The 18,077-nt window shown below is 45.8% G+C and overlaps 2 protein-coding genes across 4 annotated transcripts in view; both read left to right on the top strand.

Annotated features, from left to right (window-relative positions):
• Nucleotides 1-16,032, top strand: part of LOC144472334 (uncharacterized) — a 165,667-nt gene extending 149,635 nt beyond the window's left edge. The window contains exons 3-12 of one of the 2 annotated variants that reach the window (XM_078185315.1): nucleotides 89-385; nucleotides 1,203-1,654; nucleotides 2,791-3,075; nucleotides 7,552-7,692; nucleotides 7,991-8,174; nucleotides 8,736-9,035; nucleotides 9,386-9,993; nucleotides 10,485-10,745; nucleotides 10,833-11,000; nucleotides 11,074-16,032. In XM_078185315.1, the coding sequence (XP_078041441.1) occupies nucleotides 89-385; nucleotides 1,203-1,654; nucleotides 2,791-3,075; nucleotides 7,552-7,692; nucleotides 7,991-8,174; nucleotides 8,736-9,035; nucleotides 9,386-9,993; nucleotides 10,485-10,745; nucleotides 10,833-11,000; nucleotides 11,074-11,430 (3,053 nt within the window). In that variant the 3' untranslated portion in view covers nucleotides 11,431-16,032. Of the gene's footprint in view, nucleotides 1-88; nucleotides 386-1,202; nucleotides 1,655-2,790; nucleotides 3,076-7,551; nucleotides 7,693-7,990; nucleotides 8,175-8,735; nucleotides 9,036-9,385; nucleotides 9,994-10,484; nucleotides 11,001-11,073 lie in introns of both variants that reach the window. The other variant, XM_078185314.1, reaches the window with a different exon arrangement.
• Nucleotides 16,033-16,137: 105 nt separating this feature from the next.
• Aptx (aprataxin) lies at nucleotides 16,138-18,041 on the top strand. 2 transcript variants are annotated; one of them, XM_078185354.1, is made up of 4 exons: nucleotides 16,138-16,393; nucleotides 16,564-16,910; nucleotides 16,977-17,110; nucleotides 17,700-18,041. In XM_078185354.1, the coding sequence occupies exons 2-4, from the start codon at nucleotides 16,621-16,623 to the stop codon at nucleotides 17,882-17,884; spliced, it is 609 nt and encodes a 202-aa protein (XP_078041480.1). In that variant the 5' UTR covers nucleotides 16,138-16,393; nucleotides 16,564-16,620; the 3' UTR covers nucleotides 17,885-18,041. The 2 variants fall into 2 exon arrangements, with proteins under 2 accessions (XP_078041480.1, XP_078041479.1); XM_078185353.1 differs by having other exon boundaries at nucleotides 16,139-16,393; nucleotides 16,572-16,910.
• Nucleotides 18,042-18,077: the final 36 nt, after the last annotated feature.

Genomic DNA, 18,077 nt, shown 5'->3' with positions numbered 1-18,077 from the left:
GCGAGCGAAACGGGAGTCACTACGCTTAATATTTCCCCATGGTATTGCTTTATGCATTTAGAAAATGAACGTTCCCGTTATTTTTTAGCTTTGAAGACACCGCCAGCGTTCCACGAGCAACGCAAGCAGCTGGAGCGGGCAAAGACCGGCGATCTGTTGAAGGCGAAGATCCAGCAGAGACCGGGCCGGGACGAGCTGGTCAGGCAGCACATCCTGGAGGATGTGGGTCACGTGGACCCGAGCCTCGCCGAGAGGCAGAGGATGCTGAAGAAGGCCAGGCTGGCAGATCAGCTGAACGACCAGCTCAGTCATCGGCCGGGACCGCTCGAGCTGATACAGAAGAATATTCTCCACACAGAGGAGCCGATAGAAAGGGCGGTCAAAGGTGAGTCCATTGTTTAAACTTATTCCTCTAGGGTCTGCTAGTTAATATATAATAATATAGTATATGATAGAAATATTTCGGTTAAAAATGTCGATTTTGAGAAGGGGTGAGATGGAGAAGATTAATAGTGTTCGGTGTAGATAAATGATGTCTAGGGTGTTTTATAGGGTAAATATGTATGTGCTGTTGAAAGCCTGTTTGTTATTAACACGTTCGTGGACGGTAAAAATTCTAATTAGCTGCAGGAATAGACTGGTCATTTGTTCTTGAACCATCAATATTAAAATGCATAGTAGTTTATAAAAATGGATACTATATAGAATTGAATAAATGATGATGTGGCTTATAAATTTAAATGTTATAATACTCGAGTCGTTTTATATAAGAATGGTGAAAAAATTCTGTAAAAAATCTATTTGGAAAACACTAAATGAGACGTTCTATCCCAGCCACCGTATTCGCCGGACTTAACCCCTTCGAACTACTACTTATTTCGACGAACGCAGCACGAACTTTTAGAACAACGCTTCCATTTTTACGAAGAAGTGAAAATTTGGCTCGATAAATGATTTTATCACTATTTAATTATTGATTTAAAAAACAGTTCCTTTATTACGAAATTAATTCTTTGACAGAAACGTGGGAGAAAGCCCTGGCTAACAATAGCCAATAAATTATTAAGTTCTTCTAGTTTTATTATAAAAATGTACGATTAAAGGCGAAAAATATCGTTAAGATATTAAGAGGTTAATTACTCGACAAATATTGTTAACGAATGAAAAGTGGGGTTGTTAACGCGGGCTGCGATCGTTTGCAGAGGGCCACATTCCCTTCAAGGCCACATGCGAGGGCCAGGTGACGAAGCCCCAGCACCCGGACCACTACATCACCTTCGAGGACGACTCGCAGAGCTCGGAGGGCGCGTCCTCGCCCCAGCTGGAGTCACGGTCGGACGTCTTGGAGACGGCGGCCGCATCCGCTGGGATCGTTACCGTTTCGCTTAGTATTCCGACGACCGGCGGCGCCGTGGTCGTCTCGTCGACGTCGCCGGTTTTCCAACAGGCGTCGAACGAATCGACGATACAAACGTTCGCTGAGCTCTGCAACACTGTGGTCAGCTCGCAGCAGCAGCAGCAACAGCAACAACAGCAGCAGCAACAACAGCAGCAGCAGCAACATCAACAACACCAACAACACCAGCAGCAACATCAGCAGCATCAGCAACAGCAGCAACAGGTTCAGCACAGTCAGCAGCATGCTTCGACGCAGGTGAGACACCGAGGTTTGCCGTCATGAAAGAGGGAAATGTTAGGGTGGAAACTATGAAACGGTCGTCGCAGATGTACACAGACTAGGCAAGAACGCCCGTTTCATAGTTTCCAACCTGATAGTTAGCACGTTTTATGCAAGGTTATTTTCACTCGACTCTTCTTCACTCTAGTCATTTGTTATTCTATTAAAGCTTGCTATATTATCTGCAATTATTAATAATCGTATATGATAATGAAACAAATTTATTACGATCCATTCTTGTGGTGGAAATTAATTCTTTAATTCTAGATTTGTTATAAACTATTTTTTATCACATTAAATAAACGATAATCTCTCATGGTTGCTGTGTCGTGTACTATAGTATAAGAGGCGGTGAGGCGTCGCTTTGACGGTTTTAACCCCTCGCGCTATAATAACGAGTCAGTGACAAACGTTTCGCGCAGGAATCGATAAATATGGCTGCCAATTATCTCTATTAAATCGAAAGAAAATTTGAGTCACTTGTCATCGAAATCTGGGAGTAAATGTAAACGAGAACAGTCTCATGTCATCATGGAAATAATTTAGGACAAAGCAGGGGTAACCATCGTAGCTCTGAAAGACGTAATAATGCAGAGGGTTAAGCAGCGTTATAGCGCGTTGCTCTTGGCTCTTGTATAAAGAATTTAATTTATTGGATTTGAGTGAATACTAAGGTCTTATATAAAGAATGTAATTACATAAATCTGGCTGAATAGTCGCGACAGTATTTATTAATTTATAAATTAATTAATAATTTGTGTATAATATATATGTCGTAGATATAATGATCTACGTGGAACAAAAGCGTCTCGACGTGCGTGACACGTCTTTATAGCGCAAGTAGTTAAGAGACTGCAATGAGAGAAGCAACTCTCTCTCTCTCTCTTTTTTCTCGCTTTGTGTTCCGCTCTCCGTAGAGGACTTTGTAGGGGGTGGGAGAGAGTCTGCGCGTAGGATAAAGGGAAAAAAAGAGCGGAGGCCCGATGGCCGCGACGCAAAAATAGATTTACGTCGGACGTTAAGTGCCGGTCATAAATTGGTGGTCAACGATGTGGGCCGATTAATCGATGAAATTCCGCGGTGAAAAAAAACGCAACGATCTCTGTTAACAGGCGAGTCAGACGAACGGGCCGTCGACGACCCTCCTTCCACTGGCGCCGGCGCCCAGTCCGATGTCCTTGGGCTCGACGACGTCCAGCCTGAGTCCCCTTTCCAATATCTCGATAGCGTCGCCCCCGGCACCACCGCCGGCCGCCATCACCCCGAGACCGCAGCCGAGCCCGATCGCCGCGTCCACGTGTCAGAGGAGCGACGCGCCCGGCAAGGATAAGAACAGGAAGAAGTCGAAGACCAAGAGCCAGCCGAAGACGCGCACCATCAAGTTCCACGAGTACAAGGTGAGTTCATATCGTGCTTTCCGTGTTTCCACCTGTTGGATACTCGTCTAGGGTGAAGGATTAACCTCTTAGGCACGACGCGCCATTATAGTGGCTTTTGTGGATGTTCCGTGCTTTATTCCAATTGTATTATTAGTCATTAAAGTAAACGGTTACGGTAAAAGAAAATACACTAAGAAAAGAATATATACAGCTAATACTATATATAGCTATACCAAAAATATATATTAAGAGAAATGGTAATTTAGTTATGAAAAATTTTATTCGCACTAAATCCAGCCGTGCCTAAGAGGTTATAGCAGCTGCCCCAGTTTTAGAAATTCAACCCTTTGAGGTGGTATTGAATTTTTAATAAGTGTCAGGATGATCGGAATTGATTTTCGGTTGGACGAATAATATGTAAGATTAGGGAGGAAGAATAGAATTTATTGATTTTTTTTTTTAAATTTAAGTATATGCCATTACAAACCCTCTCGCTATAGAATTTTATTCAAATATAGTATAGACTGAACCTACGCAGAAGTATAAAATTTCCCTCATACACGTTCATACAATTACTAATATTTAGAAACAACGAACAACGCAGAAATTTCTGTTTCCTTAAAATGCTTCGTTAAGAATCTTATTAAACTTCACTGCTCGCGTTTAAGCGACTGCGTTCTACAAAGGTTTAAGATCGCGACGCGACAATTATCGCCTTCGAGTTCCTCCGAATTTGAGTTTCGCAGCGATTTTAAAAGAAGCGTCGCAGCGCCGCGTTCTCCGTCGAACTGTGCGCTCGTGGAGAGATGGACAGGTCGTGTGCGCTCGATATCTTAACGTTCTCCGTGGTATAAACCTTCGACGAGGGACCGAGCGATCGATATAGTTCGTACAATTAATATATTTTAGCGGCGCCGCGCGGCCATCGGTCAGCAGCACCGTGGACGATGGCCGCGCGGATGTCCAACAGGTGGTTTACGACGCGAGCTGCGACGAAGCTGTCTTCGAAGAAACTGTGCTAACGCGTGCCGTTAGTATTGCGGGCAAACATGTTTCTCGTTCTTTAGAATCTTTCGGAATTGGTAGCGAGTGCTGTTTTTAATAGAAACATTGCGATGAATTGTTCATTCTGAATTAATCTCGGACGGCGCCGAAAAACAAGGGTTAGAAGAAGAATTGTTATTCGAGGAAAGAGTTTTATTATGAGAAAGCCAATTATCAGAAGGGAAAAGACTGAGATTCTTTTTTTAACGAAAGATGGGTTATTTTTTATCTTGATATTTAGTTTTTTGCAAATGATTGCGTTCTTGCTAAAAATCATTTTTCGCGAAGAGGGTGGTTTTTCATTTTAAACGAATATAAATTTGAAGATTAAACTTTTCGATATCGCTTGCAAAAATTACAGTATTTGCATTATTTAAGTAACATTAGAAATTTTACATATATAACTAGGAATTAAACGTTTGCTCATGCTCTTTTATAAAGTAGAATTTTACTCCCTTAATATATACTTCGTTGCACCATAATTACGAGTCAGTTTTATAATAAAGATTTCATGCAGGATCTACTAAATATTAATATTATCAATTCCTTCCAAATCAAAATAAAATAAAATTCTTCTACTACCAAAATTTAGAAAATGAAGTAAATAAATACAATGCAAGAGTAAAAAATTGTTTGAAAATTAGAAAAAAAGGACGAATAAGGGCTAATCAGTACAGCTTGAAAGGAATCGTAGATCAAAAGATCAAAAGCGATCAAATTACCAAAAAGTATAATATTCAAGTTTCACAGTAGAATCTATCACTTTTCATCAAATTTCGATAAATACTGACAAAGTTATATATTCTATATATAATATAATATAATATATAACAGCGTTGTCCTTTCCCGATCAAACGTCCTACCGTGCATCGCAGGCAGCCCTTCGTCGATATTTGCGTCACCGCCTCCCGTCACTGACGTAACGCCGTAACGTTGCCCGTCGTCCGGGAGTCAATGTTACGTTTACCGCTTTCACTCCTGGTCCCGCGCAGAAACCGGGCGGCGGGTAGGCGTGAGCGTTCTTTACGCGGCCGATTACGAGGAGGGCACCGCTTGTCCACGGGTGAAAATACGCGGCGCAGTTTTACGGCGGTTGCTCGCGCGAGGCTCGCCTCTCGCATTTATCGGGAGTGAAAATCGAAAGTGCGCGCGGCTGCGAAAAATACGTGTGACGCAAGGTAATTATCGTGAGCCAGGAGGGGGGGGGGGGGGGGAGGGGGGCGTCCAGGACCTCTCTCGGGCGAGGACGAGGTACCGGTTCCCGGTTGATATTCGTCGGGGGAGCAGAAAAGGGGGGCCGCGCGGCATAGAGAAAAGCAGCGGGCGAAAAACCGGGGGTCCGGCGAGGACAGCGAAGAAACAAGGGGAATTAGAAAGTCGGGGGAAAAAGGGGGCAAAGACGAGAGCGGCGGGCAAGGAAGGGCCGAGGGGAAAAAAAAGGCCGGCCGGAGGAAGAGGAAGAAGCGACGCGGAGGTTGAGGGAAGAGACCGCGAGAGAGGCAAGAGCAAAGTAAAAACCGGGTACGGCCGGTAAATCTCGGTAGCCCGCGAAGAAGCGATCGCTTGCTCCCTGTCCATCTCTCTCTCTCTCTCTCTCTCTCTCTCTCTCTCTCTTGCTCTTGCTCTCTGTCGAAGGCAGAAAGAAGCGCAGAAGGAGATCGTATCGGGTGATTAACTCTCGCGATCTCTCGAAGGGCCCGGGGGCCACCTCGTTAGCTCTGAGTAATTCGAGCGCTAATTGCACCTAAGAGCGGGGAAGCCAGGGAGCGACGGCGAAGCGGGTGCAAAGGGGGTCGCGAACGGGGATGCCGGGAAGACCGGTGGTGGCCCCGTGTAGGTGCCGCGACGGAGAGCGGCCGGCCACACGCTCCCGAAACATTCGGGATATGGCGGTCGCCGTCGCGGCGTGGCCGGCGTGGCCGGCGTGAAAGCGAGCCGGGAATGGGCGTGCAAATGAGGGCGCAGAAAACATCTTGATGTATCATTTATCACTCGCGCGCCACGGCCTCTCCTACGTCGAGCCTCCTCCTCCTCCTCCCCATCCTCTGCCCCGGCCGACGTGATTTTTCTCTCGGTTTTTGCGGCCGGACGTTACCGAGGCATACCCGGAATTTTTCTGCTCCGTGGAACGGACTGAAAACGCGCCGCGTCGGTAATTACCCACGGCAATTTGCGCGCTTGATGACTCTTCTCGCGTTTCGGGGACACGAGGGGGTTGGCCGTATCGTGATTCAAATTTACGCGAGAGATCTTTAATGCCCCGGCTACGGCGCGGAGTCTTGATTGATACTCTGCGGTGTCGATGCACGCTCCTTGCCGGTGCTGTGCACGGTTGGCGCGCTGGTAGCCCTTCTGGAACACGGTTTCGAACTTAACGCGGCGGGATTAATTGCGCGAACTGTCTGATTAAATTATCTGGTTTCTTGAGGGTGTTGTACGTGTGCTTTCTGTTTAATTTGATTTACTTTGATTAGTTATGAAATTGTGTAAGGTATGGAATAAGAGGTTAGGGGCAATTATTTATTCTCTTGTAATTGAAGAGTGTTGAATGGTGTCTTGAGACCTGTAAATGAGAAGGTAATAAGTATAGATGTTAGATAGATGTTAGGTAGATATTAGATAAATATTAAATAGATGCTAGATGGATATTAGATAGATATTAAATAGATGTTAGATTAATATTAGATAGATATTAGATGGATATTAAACACATGTTAGACAGATATTAGATATTATATAAATAGTATCTACAAATTGTCTTATCTACAAGCAATTATCTACAATATTTTTATTACTTATATTTTATTATGGACAAGATATGTTCCGCGCGTTTCCTTCATATTATAATAGTATTAGTAATAATAAAAATAGTAATATAATTGTTAGAATTGTTAGAATAACTTGAACACTTTTAATTATTTTTCCTTATGCGACAAATTACGTTATTTATCGCTTCCTCTTCACAAGTCAATCGTCCACCCTTTAAAAAATTGCTACATCATATGCACCATTTGATCACATTCCAAAAACTCTGCAAAAGACAACCTCAAATCCAAATCGACATATTACCAAAGGGGTTGAAAAACGTTACCAAACTTGATCTAATAAAAAGTGAGCATACCAGTCAGCGTTAAAAGTAGCTAGATGCACGATGTTCGCTTTTAACCCTCTTAGTACCGGCCAAAAAGGTCTGTATCTGAGCGAAATGTTTAAAACTGGAATTTTGAAAAGCCTGATAAATAAAAAATTCGAAAAGGGAGACATAAGTAGAAATAAGAGATGAAATTGTTGTTTAATAAAAATATTAAGTTCGGTACTGAGAGGGTTAAGCCTGCCGAGTGGCAATCCGATCGTCGAATGGTTAAGAGAGCATCGCGGGTCTCCCGCGCAGGATGCCGAGCCGCTCCTCCCTCATTAGCGGCGATTAATCGTAACAATGTCTGTCGGCAGGGCCCGCCAAACGCGCAGAAGACATCGGTGTCGTCGACGACTTCCGGCCTCGGCTCGGCGCCGCCCGGCGAGACCAGCTACGAGCTGCTGCTCCAGCAACAGCAGCTCTTCCTCCAATGGCAGCTCGAATGGCAGCACAAGGTACGTGTCGGGGATCGTCGAACAAATAGAAACGTTCACCTTCCGCTTTCCTCGCGCGTTCGAATCCCTTGGCCCCGGACAGTCTCGGCTCGTTAGGCTCACCCCGTCGTCTCACTTTCACCCGCCCGCAATTTGCACGGCGATTGCGCCATTACGCGTAGATTTATAATCGAACGACCGGGCGGAACGGGATCGTCGACGAATTGAAACGTCCGTCCGTCGCGCGATTAGCGCGGACCGCGCGGTGTGGCACCCGCGTTTCAAACCGTTTGCGTAACCGGTGTTTCTGTCGCAACAGTATCCACAGATCATCCTACCGGCAGCACAAAAGCCATTGTCCCTGAACAGCAGCGGCGCCAGCGACGCCGGAAGCATCAGCGGGAGCAGCGCGAACGCGCCCAGCCCAGCGCCCTCGAACTCGTCGAACAACCCCTCCGAGCAGCCGCCGCTGAGGCCTTTGGGGAAGCTGGAGGAGATGAAAGGTGAGATCTACGAGATTCGATGTTTTTGGTAACGGTGGTCGCACTTTACGACCAAGACGGTGGCTCGTCGGGCAAGAAATGTAAGATCAAAATATTCTAGATGAAATATAGGATATAAAATATATTCTAAAGATTTTAAATATAGCATATGAAATATGGAAAGTCAAAATATATTCAAAATATTCTAAGTGTAGTATATGAGATATAGAAAGTCAAAATATATTATAAGTATCTTCGAGAAATAATTATGAAAATAATATATAGATAAAACATCTACTACGTATGTCATTTTCCGTAAGAAAATATAATAACTAAAATAAAATGAAATTTAATAAAAGTCAATTAGATTTAATAAAATTGGATAAAATTTATTAAAATTACAATATAACATACACATATTATATTACTATGCTATATTAATGTCCATAAGCATACAATAATTGGACAAAATTTAACACCTTTACACGAGAATTTTTAGTACTTTATATTTCTATACCCACGTGACCAAACTGTGTCAAGTCAAAACGTCGATTGTTTACGCCTGGATTTGTGGATTTTCAGTAAGCGATCTCAAGGTGGAGCTGAAGCGTCGAAACTTGCCGGTGTCCGGCTCGAAGCCGCAGCTGATCGAGAGATTAAAGCCGTTCACGGAGCTGTCCAGCGGCAACTCGACGTCCAGCTCGAACGGGCCGCATGTGACGCACATGGGTCACATACTGATGGACACCCCGGGGCCGGTCACATCCGACGAGTCCAGCTCCCACGCCAAGAGCCCCGGCTCCGCCATTAAGGACGAGCCGAACAGCCCGCGGTTAGATTCACCGCATGGCAGCGAACAGGACGATCCGTCGAGCCCGCCAGGTACATACCCTTTCTTCTTTCCGGCTTCGTGCCTTTCTTCTTTCTAGCTTCGAACCTTTCTTCTTTCCAGTTTCATATCTTTCTTCTTCGCGACTTCTTTACATGCTTCGCGTTGTTATTTGCAATGACAATTGTTGCGATGTTTATACGAAAGACGATCTTTTTATTCTAAAATGCGAATGTTCTTTGTAGATTTTGTATAATTATAAATTAATGTATAAATTTTAATATAATTAATAAAAGCAAAAGAGATATTAATACAAATAAAAGGAACGACGAAGCTTTCGAGGAAACCGTATCGGAACGCGCCGCACGTCGGTGTATTTTCACGCGCTTAGCTCGTGTTACAGGAGACGACATAATCAAGGAGCAAAGGAAGCGGATAGAGGAGCTCCAACGCGAGCTCTACAAGTCTCAGCAGCAACTCCAGCAGATCCGGCAGACACAGCCGACCACGGTCCACGCGGAGAAGCTGGTGCTCCAGCAGCACATACAGAACAAGATGCAGCAGCAGCAGCTTGCCTTGCATCTGCAGCACTTGCAGCATCTGCAGCAGCAACAGGCGCAGCAGCAGCAACAGCAACAACAACAGCAGCAACAGCATAGTCAGCAGCAAACCCAGCAACAGACGCAGCAGCAACACGCCGCGTTCCAGCAGCTGAACGCGAAGGCCAGTCTCGCGGCGTACTTGCAGGCGCAGCCGAACAACACCGCCATTTTGGACTCCTCCACTTTGACCGCGATCAACAACAAGAAGAACCAAGCGAAGAACAGCGCAACCGTGCAGATCCCGACGGCGATCGTCCTGAACCTGGCGAAACCGGCGAAACTGAACGGCTCGCTGCTGGGTGCTTTGGTGGCGCAGGCGCAGGCTCAGCAACAGCAGCAACAGACCGTTGTTGCTGAGGATGGGAAACCGCCGCCGCCACAGTACGACGAAGCTGCGAAACTGCTGAAGGTAAGAACCCAATTGGCTGTTGTTTTGTTTTATTTTTATTCAACCAGCTAACTGGCGATCTCTAAGCGTCCACCAGCGTGTGTCGCGATAATCAAGCGAAGACGAACGAAGCTATGAAACCGGCTCGAATTATTTATAATTTTCTATTGTTTCTTTCGTTTCGCCTTGACCTCTAAACATTTTACATATATTAAAATTTACTTAAACTTATAATTTAGTTTTCGTCAGAATTACAATTTAAATATCAAATTGTATTAACTGTACTTAACTGGTTAACCCATTGCACTATAATAACGAGTCAGGCTCGTGATAAAGATTTCATGCAACACAGAGACAAATAAAGACAATACAAGAAACACAAATTATCTGGTGCTATTAAGGAAAATATTAAGAACAAATAAGTGTTAATGAAGGCAACGTGAAAGGCTCCTTCGTAGCACAAGGGGTTAAGTAGAAAGAATGAAAGGGACTTAAGCGTTTCGATCGTTCAGGTGAAGATCGAGCCGGTCCAGAAGAACCACATCAAGAGCCAGGTGGTGGACGACGTGCTGGAGATCCTGATAAAGAACGGCGAGCTACCGCCGAGCGCGGCGCAGGACCCGGCGACGCCGACGACGCCGAACAGGCAGCTGCAGCAGAACCTGGTGTTCACAGCACCGGCGGACAGCCAGACGCACTCGCTGGTGTTCACCGCCGCTAGTCCGATCAGCCCGATCAGCCCGATTGCGATGGAGGTCTCCCAGAGCGATTGCGTGAGTTCCCCGGTCCTGGCACCGACGCTACCGTTCCCGTTGTATCCGGCGACGCTCGGCATTCAACTGCCCAATGCATTGCAACAGTTACAGCAGCAGGAGGAAATGTCCTCGTTCAACACGGACCTGCTGACCTCGGAGGCGGAGCTGGACACCGCGATGCTCCTCAGCCCTCAGTCGGCCCACCAAGCGTCGCCCGATCCCCAGCCGCCGCAGGAGGTCACGTCCTCGGACAACGCCAACTTAGACCTTAAGGTGGGTATACGCCAACGGTGAAGACGCGGCAGACTATACTTTGAATCGTCATTTAATATCTTTTCTTCCTCAGGAACTTGGACTAGACCTAGAGACCTTAGACACCATGGACTTCGGCCAGCTCGACTGCGACCTCGGCGTCAAGATGGAGGCGCCGCAGGAGCTGATGGACATCGGAGACATGCCCATGGACATGGACGATCCCGACTGGCTCGACTCTCTGATGCCCCAATCGCCTCCGGCCAGCTCCACGACGATGTCCAACCATCAGCCCGCCTCGTCCATGTGCCTCTCCTCCGGCACGGACATCTACGATCCGCTGCTGGCCAGCAGCCAGGACCCGTTCGATCTCTTCAACATGGAAGACACCGACTTCAAGATGTCTTCCGACCTGTCGCTGACCTGGGACAAAGTCGACTTCGCGACCTAGCCCGGGATTCAGCCCCGGAGCTCGGCCTTGTGTACTTAACCCAGCGACGGAGAGAGCCGAGTCGAGCCCACACAAGTGCTACACGTCGTGTACCGTGGACCCCCGTGAACCGTGAGAACCGCGTCTGTGTGACTATTTTGGTGCATTTCCACGACTCGTCGCGCAGCGGATTACACACACACACCACTTGCCTCTACGACGACGATGCACGAACACGTACGGAGGAGAAGATTAATCGCGACGGCGAACTTCTCTCGGCCGCCGTTGAAATGTACTTACTTTATCACGCGGTGCTCGACACACCGTCTCGCGGAGGACTTTCGTACGAATTAGGGGTAAACTAGCTGTACAATTTTTACGAGCGACACTCTTCAGGCGAGCTATTCGGCCAGGTGCGAGATCGTGCCGCGGTCGGGTCGCGAGGCGATACGATTGTCTTGGAGGCGAGAATACAATTGCCATGGGGGCAAGAACGCGCGGTCTTCCTCGGTCGGCGAAACGGAGCATGGATGCTGTTTCCGCTCGCGGAGTCGATCGCAAGAAGATCGTCGCCTGCCGCTGTTAACAGTGGATCTTATTCGCCTCGCGATCGATCGATCGTTCGGATTTCGACAACGTACGGCAACGGTGCAACGGAGACATGATTCGCAAGAGCGCCGCTCCCGCGAGTGGAAACAAGACGACAAACGACGATGTCTTCAAAATTTCTCCAAAGAATCTTCTTGCGAGCGTTCTTAGCTAGTTTTTACTATCCAGTCTACAGTCGTGTGTTGCTTGAGTTTTCATAACTGCGAAACAAATAGCGTGTGTGTTAAAACTGGAAAAGGAAAACCAACGGGACAGCCGCGTATATATTCGTCCCCGTGCGCTATCCCGGGATATACCCCCAAATACACCCCCACCCACCCATCAGCCGGCGAGCCAGCCGAACCAGCCACCACCCACCTCCCCCCTCCCTTACTCTCCCGCTCCCTCCAAAACGAACGAACCATTATTCAATCGTAATATAATTATCGGCTAATTATTATACACTTACGAGAATCTAATATAAACGTAACGATCTATGGTGTGCACGTGTTCACACGCGTGTACGTATACACGTGGCACGTGCATATGCGTACACGTATGCATATATGTATGTACAATACAGTAATGTACGCTGCGTTCGAAAGCCGGGAGAGAATGCGCGAATGGAAGGTGTGGAAGGGTGAGAAAGAAATATTGCGAGAGGAAGAGAGAGAATATGCGTGTGTATATGTATGTGTAAATGTAAGAGAAAAAGAGAGAGAGAGAGAGAGTGTGAGAGATCTGTGGAATGAGTTCGACGGCTTTCCCGCACAGCTATATAATTTTCTAAGCAAGAGCATGTGATGTTAGAGGTTACATATTACATTATTTTAATCTCAGTAATCGCATAGAGAGTATTCGGAATGGGTGCGGACAGTGGTGTACCGATGTCAGGGTATCGTGCGGTTCTCCCGTTTCTTCTTATTTCCCTCTAAACGAGTCGTTTCATTTTTGTTGATTTTTTGTGACATTCCATTGTTTCCAAACTCGAGCACGAGAGCAAGAGACCGAAGCTACGCGAAGAAGCCGCGCCTCGGCGCGTCTGTACCAACAGATATCGGGGGGCCAGTCCCGGGACCCTTCGACCTCCATTCCGGCACATACAGAACCTTCAATTTCTATAGTTAGAGATACGAAATGGAGGTTGCAACTTTGATTGCTTGGTTCACTGGATGCTATTAAAATTCTTGAAAATGTCGCGGTGTTCCAAGAAAATCGCTCGGAGAAATTAAAATTGAAGAATGGAGAATTAAAATTGGAGAATGGGGAATTAAAATTAGGGAATAGAGAAATTAAAGTTAGAGAATAGAGAATTCAAATTAGAGAATGGAGAATTAATATTCTTGTATAGAGAATTAATATTCTCGCATAAAGAATTAATATCGAAAAATTTGATGTCCGAGAATCTTGAAGTGATCGGAGGACGCAAGAGGTCCGAGACGCCCCTCACAGAACCAAGTGGCTTCGCACGTCGACGTAACGATAAAGGATCGCACTGCCTACGTCGGTAATAACGCGAGAATGTGGTGAATGCGTGCCGTGTTGTCCGTGAGAATGTGTGCGTGGCCGCATGGAAAAAGAAAACGGTATCAGCGTACGTGATCAGCGATGGTGCTAATCGAAACCCCTATTTAGAGCAACCGGTTGTCCTCCATAGTTGAATCCGATAGCACCTTCTCACCGCGGAGTCCCCAAAAACCGAACCCAAAGCAACTGCTGTTGATTCGATGGCGACTCAACGGTGCGAGCCGTGTTCCCGGTTCAAGTAGCCTGTTCCCTTGTCCTCACGATCGAAAGTGGCAGTTTGGCAAGCGAGGTCATCAGAATCACCGTCATCGTCACCGTCTACATTGTCACATCATCATCGTCATCGTAGTTGTCGTCGTCGTCGTCGTTCGCCCCTCATCGCACAAAGATGAAGCAGCAAAAGTATGCAACATTCCAAACGTTCACGCGCCACAGAGAAAGATCCCGTGGGCCTCGAAGCACCATGTTCCTCGCCAGACGTAGCCAAGGATACGAAACAGACCCTCCATTCCCGATTCGTTACCCCACTAGACGCTTGTTCTTCGCCGAAACACGAATTGTTCGCGACCGTAACACGACGATGTCAACGACGAGCGGAATCGTAATTCGACAAACTTTGTTCCCTTCGTTTTCGACAGATTTTACTAATTTTAGTAGCGCTGGAGTTAACTTCTTGCACTATAATAACGAGTCAGACTCTAATATTAATTGATTAGTATATATTAATTATATTATAATATATATTAATACAATTTCTATTAAATCGAATTCAAATTTGAATCTCTTGTCATCGAAATTTGGGAATGAAAGTAAACGAGTACAATCTCGTATCATGAAGGAAATAATTAAGGTCGAAACAATAATAATCAACGTGGCACTGAAAGACGTAATATAGTGCAAGGGGTTAAGGACACGCGTCCGCTGGTTTCAGGCAAACGACAAGAAAACAATTGAAAGTGTGAACCACCCTAATGGTCGAGGTCCATTCGAAACCCGTGCATTTAGATCGAGACCAGTTCCCCTCGATTCGATCTTACACTCACAGACACACGAAGAGACAGGCGCTTAAACCAGACCATAAACACCATAGAGACACGTACAAAACGTTCGCTTCGTAACCACGCTACTAACTCTGCATTTAAAAGTCCTCTAACCGCGCGATTGGGAAGAAACAGACTGGAAAGAGGGATGAGGGCGCGCGCGTGGGACGAATGAAGAGGGAACATGGTGCGTGATCAGGGTCGAGAGTCGTGCCAAATGAAAAAAAAAGAAAAAAAAGAAAAATGTCCCCTTGCCACAGCGTATCGCTTCGTCATACGAAACGTACCACCCGTTGCCATGACAATAAGAGTTTTTTAGCGTGTTGTAAAATAATAATTGTATCATACGCGAGCTAGGGCCGCAGAGAGTGCTGTCGTCGAAAAAAAAATGGCGGTTTTGACGGTTTTACGTCGCCCGTCGACGAATCGAGAAGCCAGGACAGGTCGCTTACACTCGAGACAAAAAGCTGGTTGCACGAGTTCACTCGAATTTGTCCGAGTTCGCTCGAGTTCGTACAAATTCGCTCGGGTTCGCTTTTTAAACAACAGTCCGCGAACGCGGATGCTCGGACGACCACGCGGTGACCTGGTTTCGACCTCGGGCAAGCGTTTCGCCCGGCGAACAGCGCGCGGAGAATCCCCGAATTTTTGTTCTTCGTTTCTCCCCGGGACGTGGTCGCGTCAAACGTCGTTGCTTCGCCACTGCGATATCCCCCGCGATAAATAATACTTCGTTTCTCTTCGAATCATGATATCTGGATCGATTGATTGATTTGTCAGGCTGTGCGAATCCGGTAGTCTGTGTCCGTGGGACGCGCGAAAAGTGTCTTCTTTATCCTCGTTTGTATTAATCGAGCGTGTCGGACGTGACGACGAGGACGACGGAATGATAGCGTGTAAGCGAAGGGAGGAAGGAAGGGCGAGAGAAGGAAGCGACGATCGGAGAGGATGGGAACGCGTTCAGAGGAGAGAGAGCTGTTAGGTGAAATTATACCTCTCGGGCGCGAGCATTGTCGTCCGTGTATAGGTTTGCGAGAGATGTACCATGTATAAACGTGCTAAAAACAACAAAAGTTCAGAAAAAATATTGTCTACACGTAATGTACGATCGCGCGTGCTCCTTTACGCGCGCATACACCCCACATGTACACGCCTGCACACGCGCATACACAAACACACGCAAACATACACAAACAAAACCGTGCATAAACACATATATACAACACGTATATACAGATACATACACGTACAGACACACATACACACGATCGCACGAACGTATTTTGTATGAGCATGCGTAAAAAGAAATGGTATATAAGTTTTGTTAAGTAACTATGAATTTATTGTAATGATATGTACGTTTAAGTAACGATCACGTAATTATTGCTAGAGAGAGTGTTATTTATTTTTATTTGTTGCAAATTTATCGATTGCCTTCCATTTGAGTAAATAAATAAATCTAAAGTTACTCGCCAAGTCGTTCGTTTCTTCGCCTGTCCGGTCAGAGAGCGTGAGAATCGCGCGCGAGAACCGTTTCAATCGCTCGTTTGAACTTCGAATTTCTGCGCAGAATTTTGCAATGACAATTACCACTGGCGCATGCGCACTCGTAATATTTGTTGCAAACGTCAAACAAACTGAACGTACCTTAATTCGCGTTTCAACGCAATTTTCCAAGCGCGGGAATTACTTGTGACGAGAGAGCAGCGCGTTATCGATTCCGTGCGCTGCTAGAAATCGAGCGACTCACCCCAAGCGCGTAGCTATGGCGGCTACGCGGCGAACATAACCTCTAAATTGTTTACACTGTACCTCTGATCGGCCGAAAAGTGAGTACCAGCTGAAATTAATGTCTACCGTGTAAGTTCATCAACGTGCAAACAATTACAATCGAACCGATTTATCGAACCGCTGTCATAGACCAGCGTTCATCTTAGTGCCATGCAATTGTAAAATGTCGGCTGCTATTTATAATGCGGACGTATTGCCAAAAACGCAGGAATGTAGGTTGTTTCAGAAGCTTCCGTTAGTGAAATTGCACATTCCGAGGGCGACGATGAAACGGAAGCCGAAAACCACGTCGACCGATGCGACGGCGCCGAAGAAACACCATTGGGCGACCGGTTTGCTTGTGTCTATGGAGGACCCGGTGCTGAAGGTCAAAGAGGATGACAAAGTGGTCGTTATTAAAGACAAATACCCGAAGGCACAGTTCCATTACCTGGTCTTACCGAAAGCAAACATCCCCTCGATTTGGCACGTGAAGAAGGAGAACGAAAGCTTGCTGAACCATATGGCCGACGTCGGCGAAGCTCTAACGAAAGAGCACAAAGACTTCGAATTTCTGTATGCGTCTAAAATATTTTAATTTATTCTTATCGAGGCAGGAGATTCTAAATCAATTTTTTTTAGTATCGGATACCACGCCGTGCCAAGTATGCAGCGGTTACATTTGCACGTTATAAGCACCGACTTCAACAGCCCCTGTCTGAAGACCAAATACCATTGGAACTCGTTCACTACGCCCTTCTTCTTGCACTCGACAGGTACAAAAACAAAAAGGCGTGCGAAAACATTTCTATCGAACCAACTAAAATTAGTTAACCCTTTCCATTCGAATAGTGACTCTGAGGCACTATTAAAATTGTTACAGAACGTTCCAAAGTAATATTTATATTATGAAAGATTAGCTTTCAAAAATTATTAAAACTGTAACTATTGTTACACGAGTTACAAGATCCAATTTCATATGCATTAAATACATTCTATCATATAAAATGGAAATGCTATATGTCAGAAAAGTTATTTTAGAATTACAGTTAACACTTTGCCGAGCGGTCATTCGATCGTAAAAATTTAGTTCATCGTTAAATTGTAGTTTCTATTTTGATTTTAATTATCTTGTTAGTCGCGAAAGATGTTTGATATTTGAAAAGTTATATAATAATATTGAAGCAATATTAGGTAAAAAATTATTAGCTATGGCAACCCATTCACAAGCTACCGATCGGATGGAAAAAGCCGATTTATAGGCTGTCGGTCAGTAAAGTGTTAAAATGGCTTCGAGTGCAAAGGGTTAAAATTATTATTCGTCTAAAATTGAACAACGTTAACCGCAATTCTTTATTATCGTAGACATCTGCAACCAGTTGCGGGAGAAGGGCGAGTTGCAGCGATTGAAGTCCGAGGACAGCGCCGAGCACCTGAACACGCCCCTAAAGTGCCACAAATGCCCTGAAACTCCAAAAAACATGCCCGAATTGAAAAGGCACTTGTTGTCGCATTTGCCGGATCAAAGGAATATCGTCCCGCCGAAATAATTAGGTTCCGGCGCGGTTAGACGTATTTTTTAGTTTCAGATTCTCTAAGTTACACGTGCGAGAGCTCGTCGAAAACACGGCCTCGACACTATACAGAGTTTACGTAATGTACGATAAGAAAATATGTAGATTAAAGGAAATACAACATTGTTTTGTACACGGTCGTTCAAGTTGATTGCAACCCGTCTCACTC

The sequence above is a fragment of the Augochlora pura genome, chromosome 7 (genome assembly GCF_028453695.1).
Source record: "Augochlora pura isolate Apur16 chromosome 7, APUR_v2.2.1, whole genome shotgun sequence".
Classification (NCBI taxonomy): domain Eukaryota; kingdom Metazoa; phylum Arthropoda; class Insecta; order Hymenoptera; family Halictidae; genus Augochlora; species Augochlora pura.
Note: the sequence above shows the minus strand (reverse complement) of the source record. Positions and strands in the feature narration are given on the sequence as shown.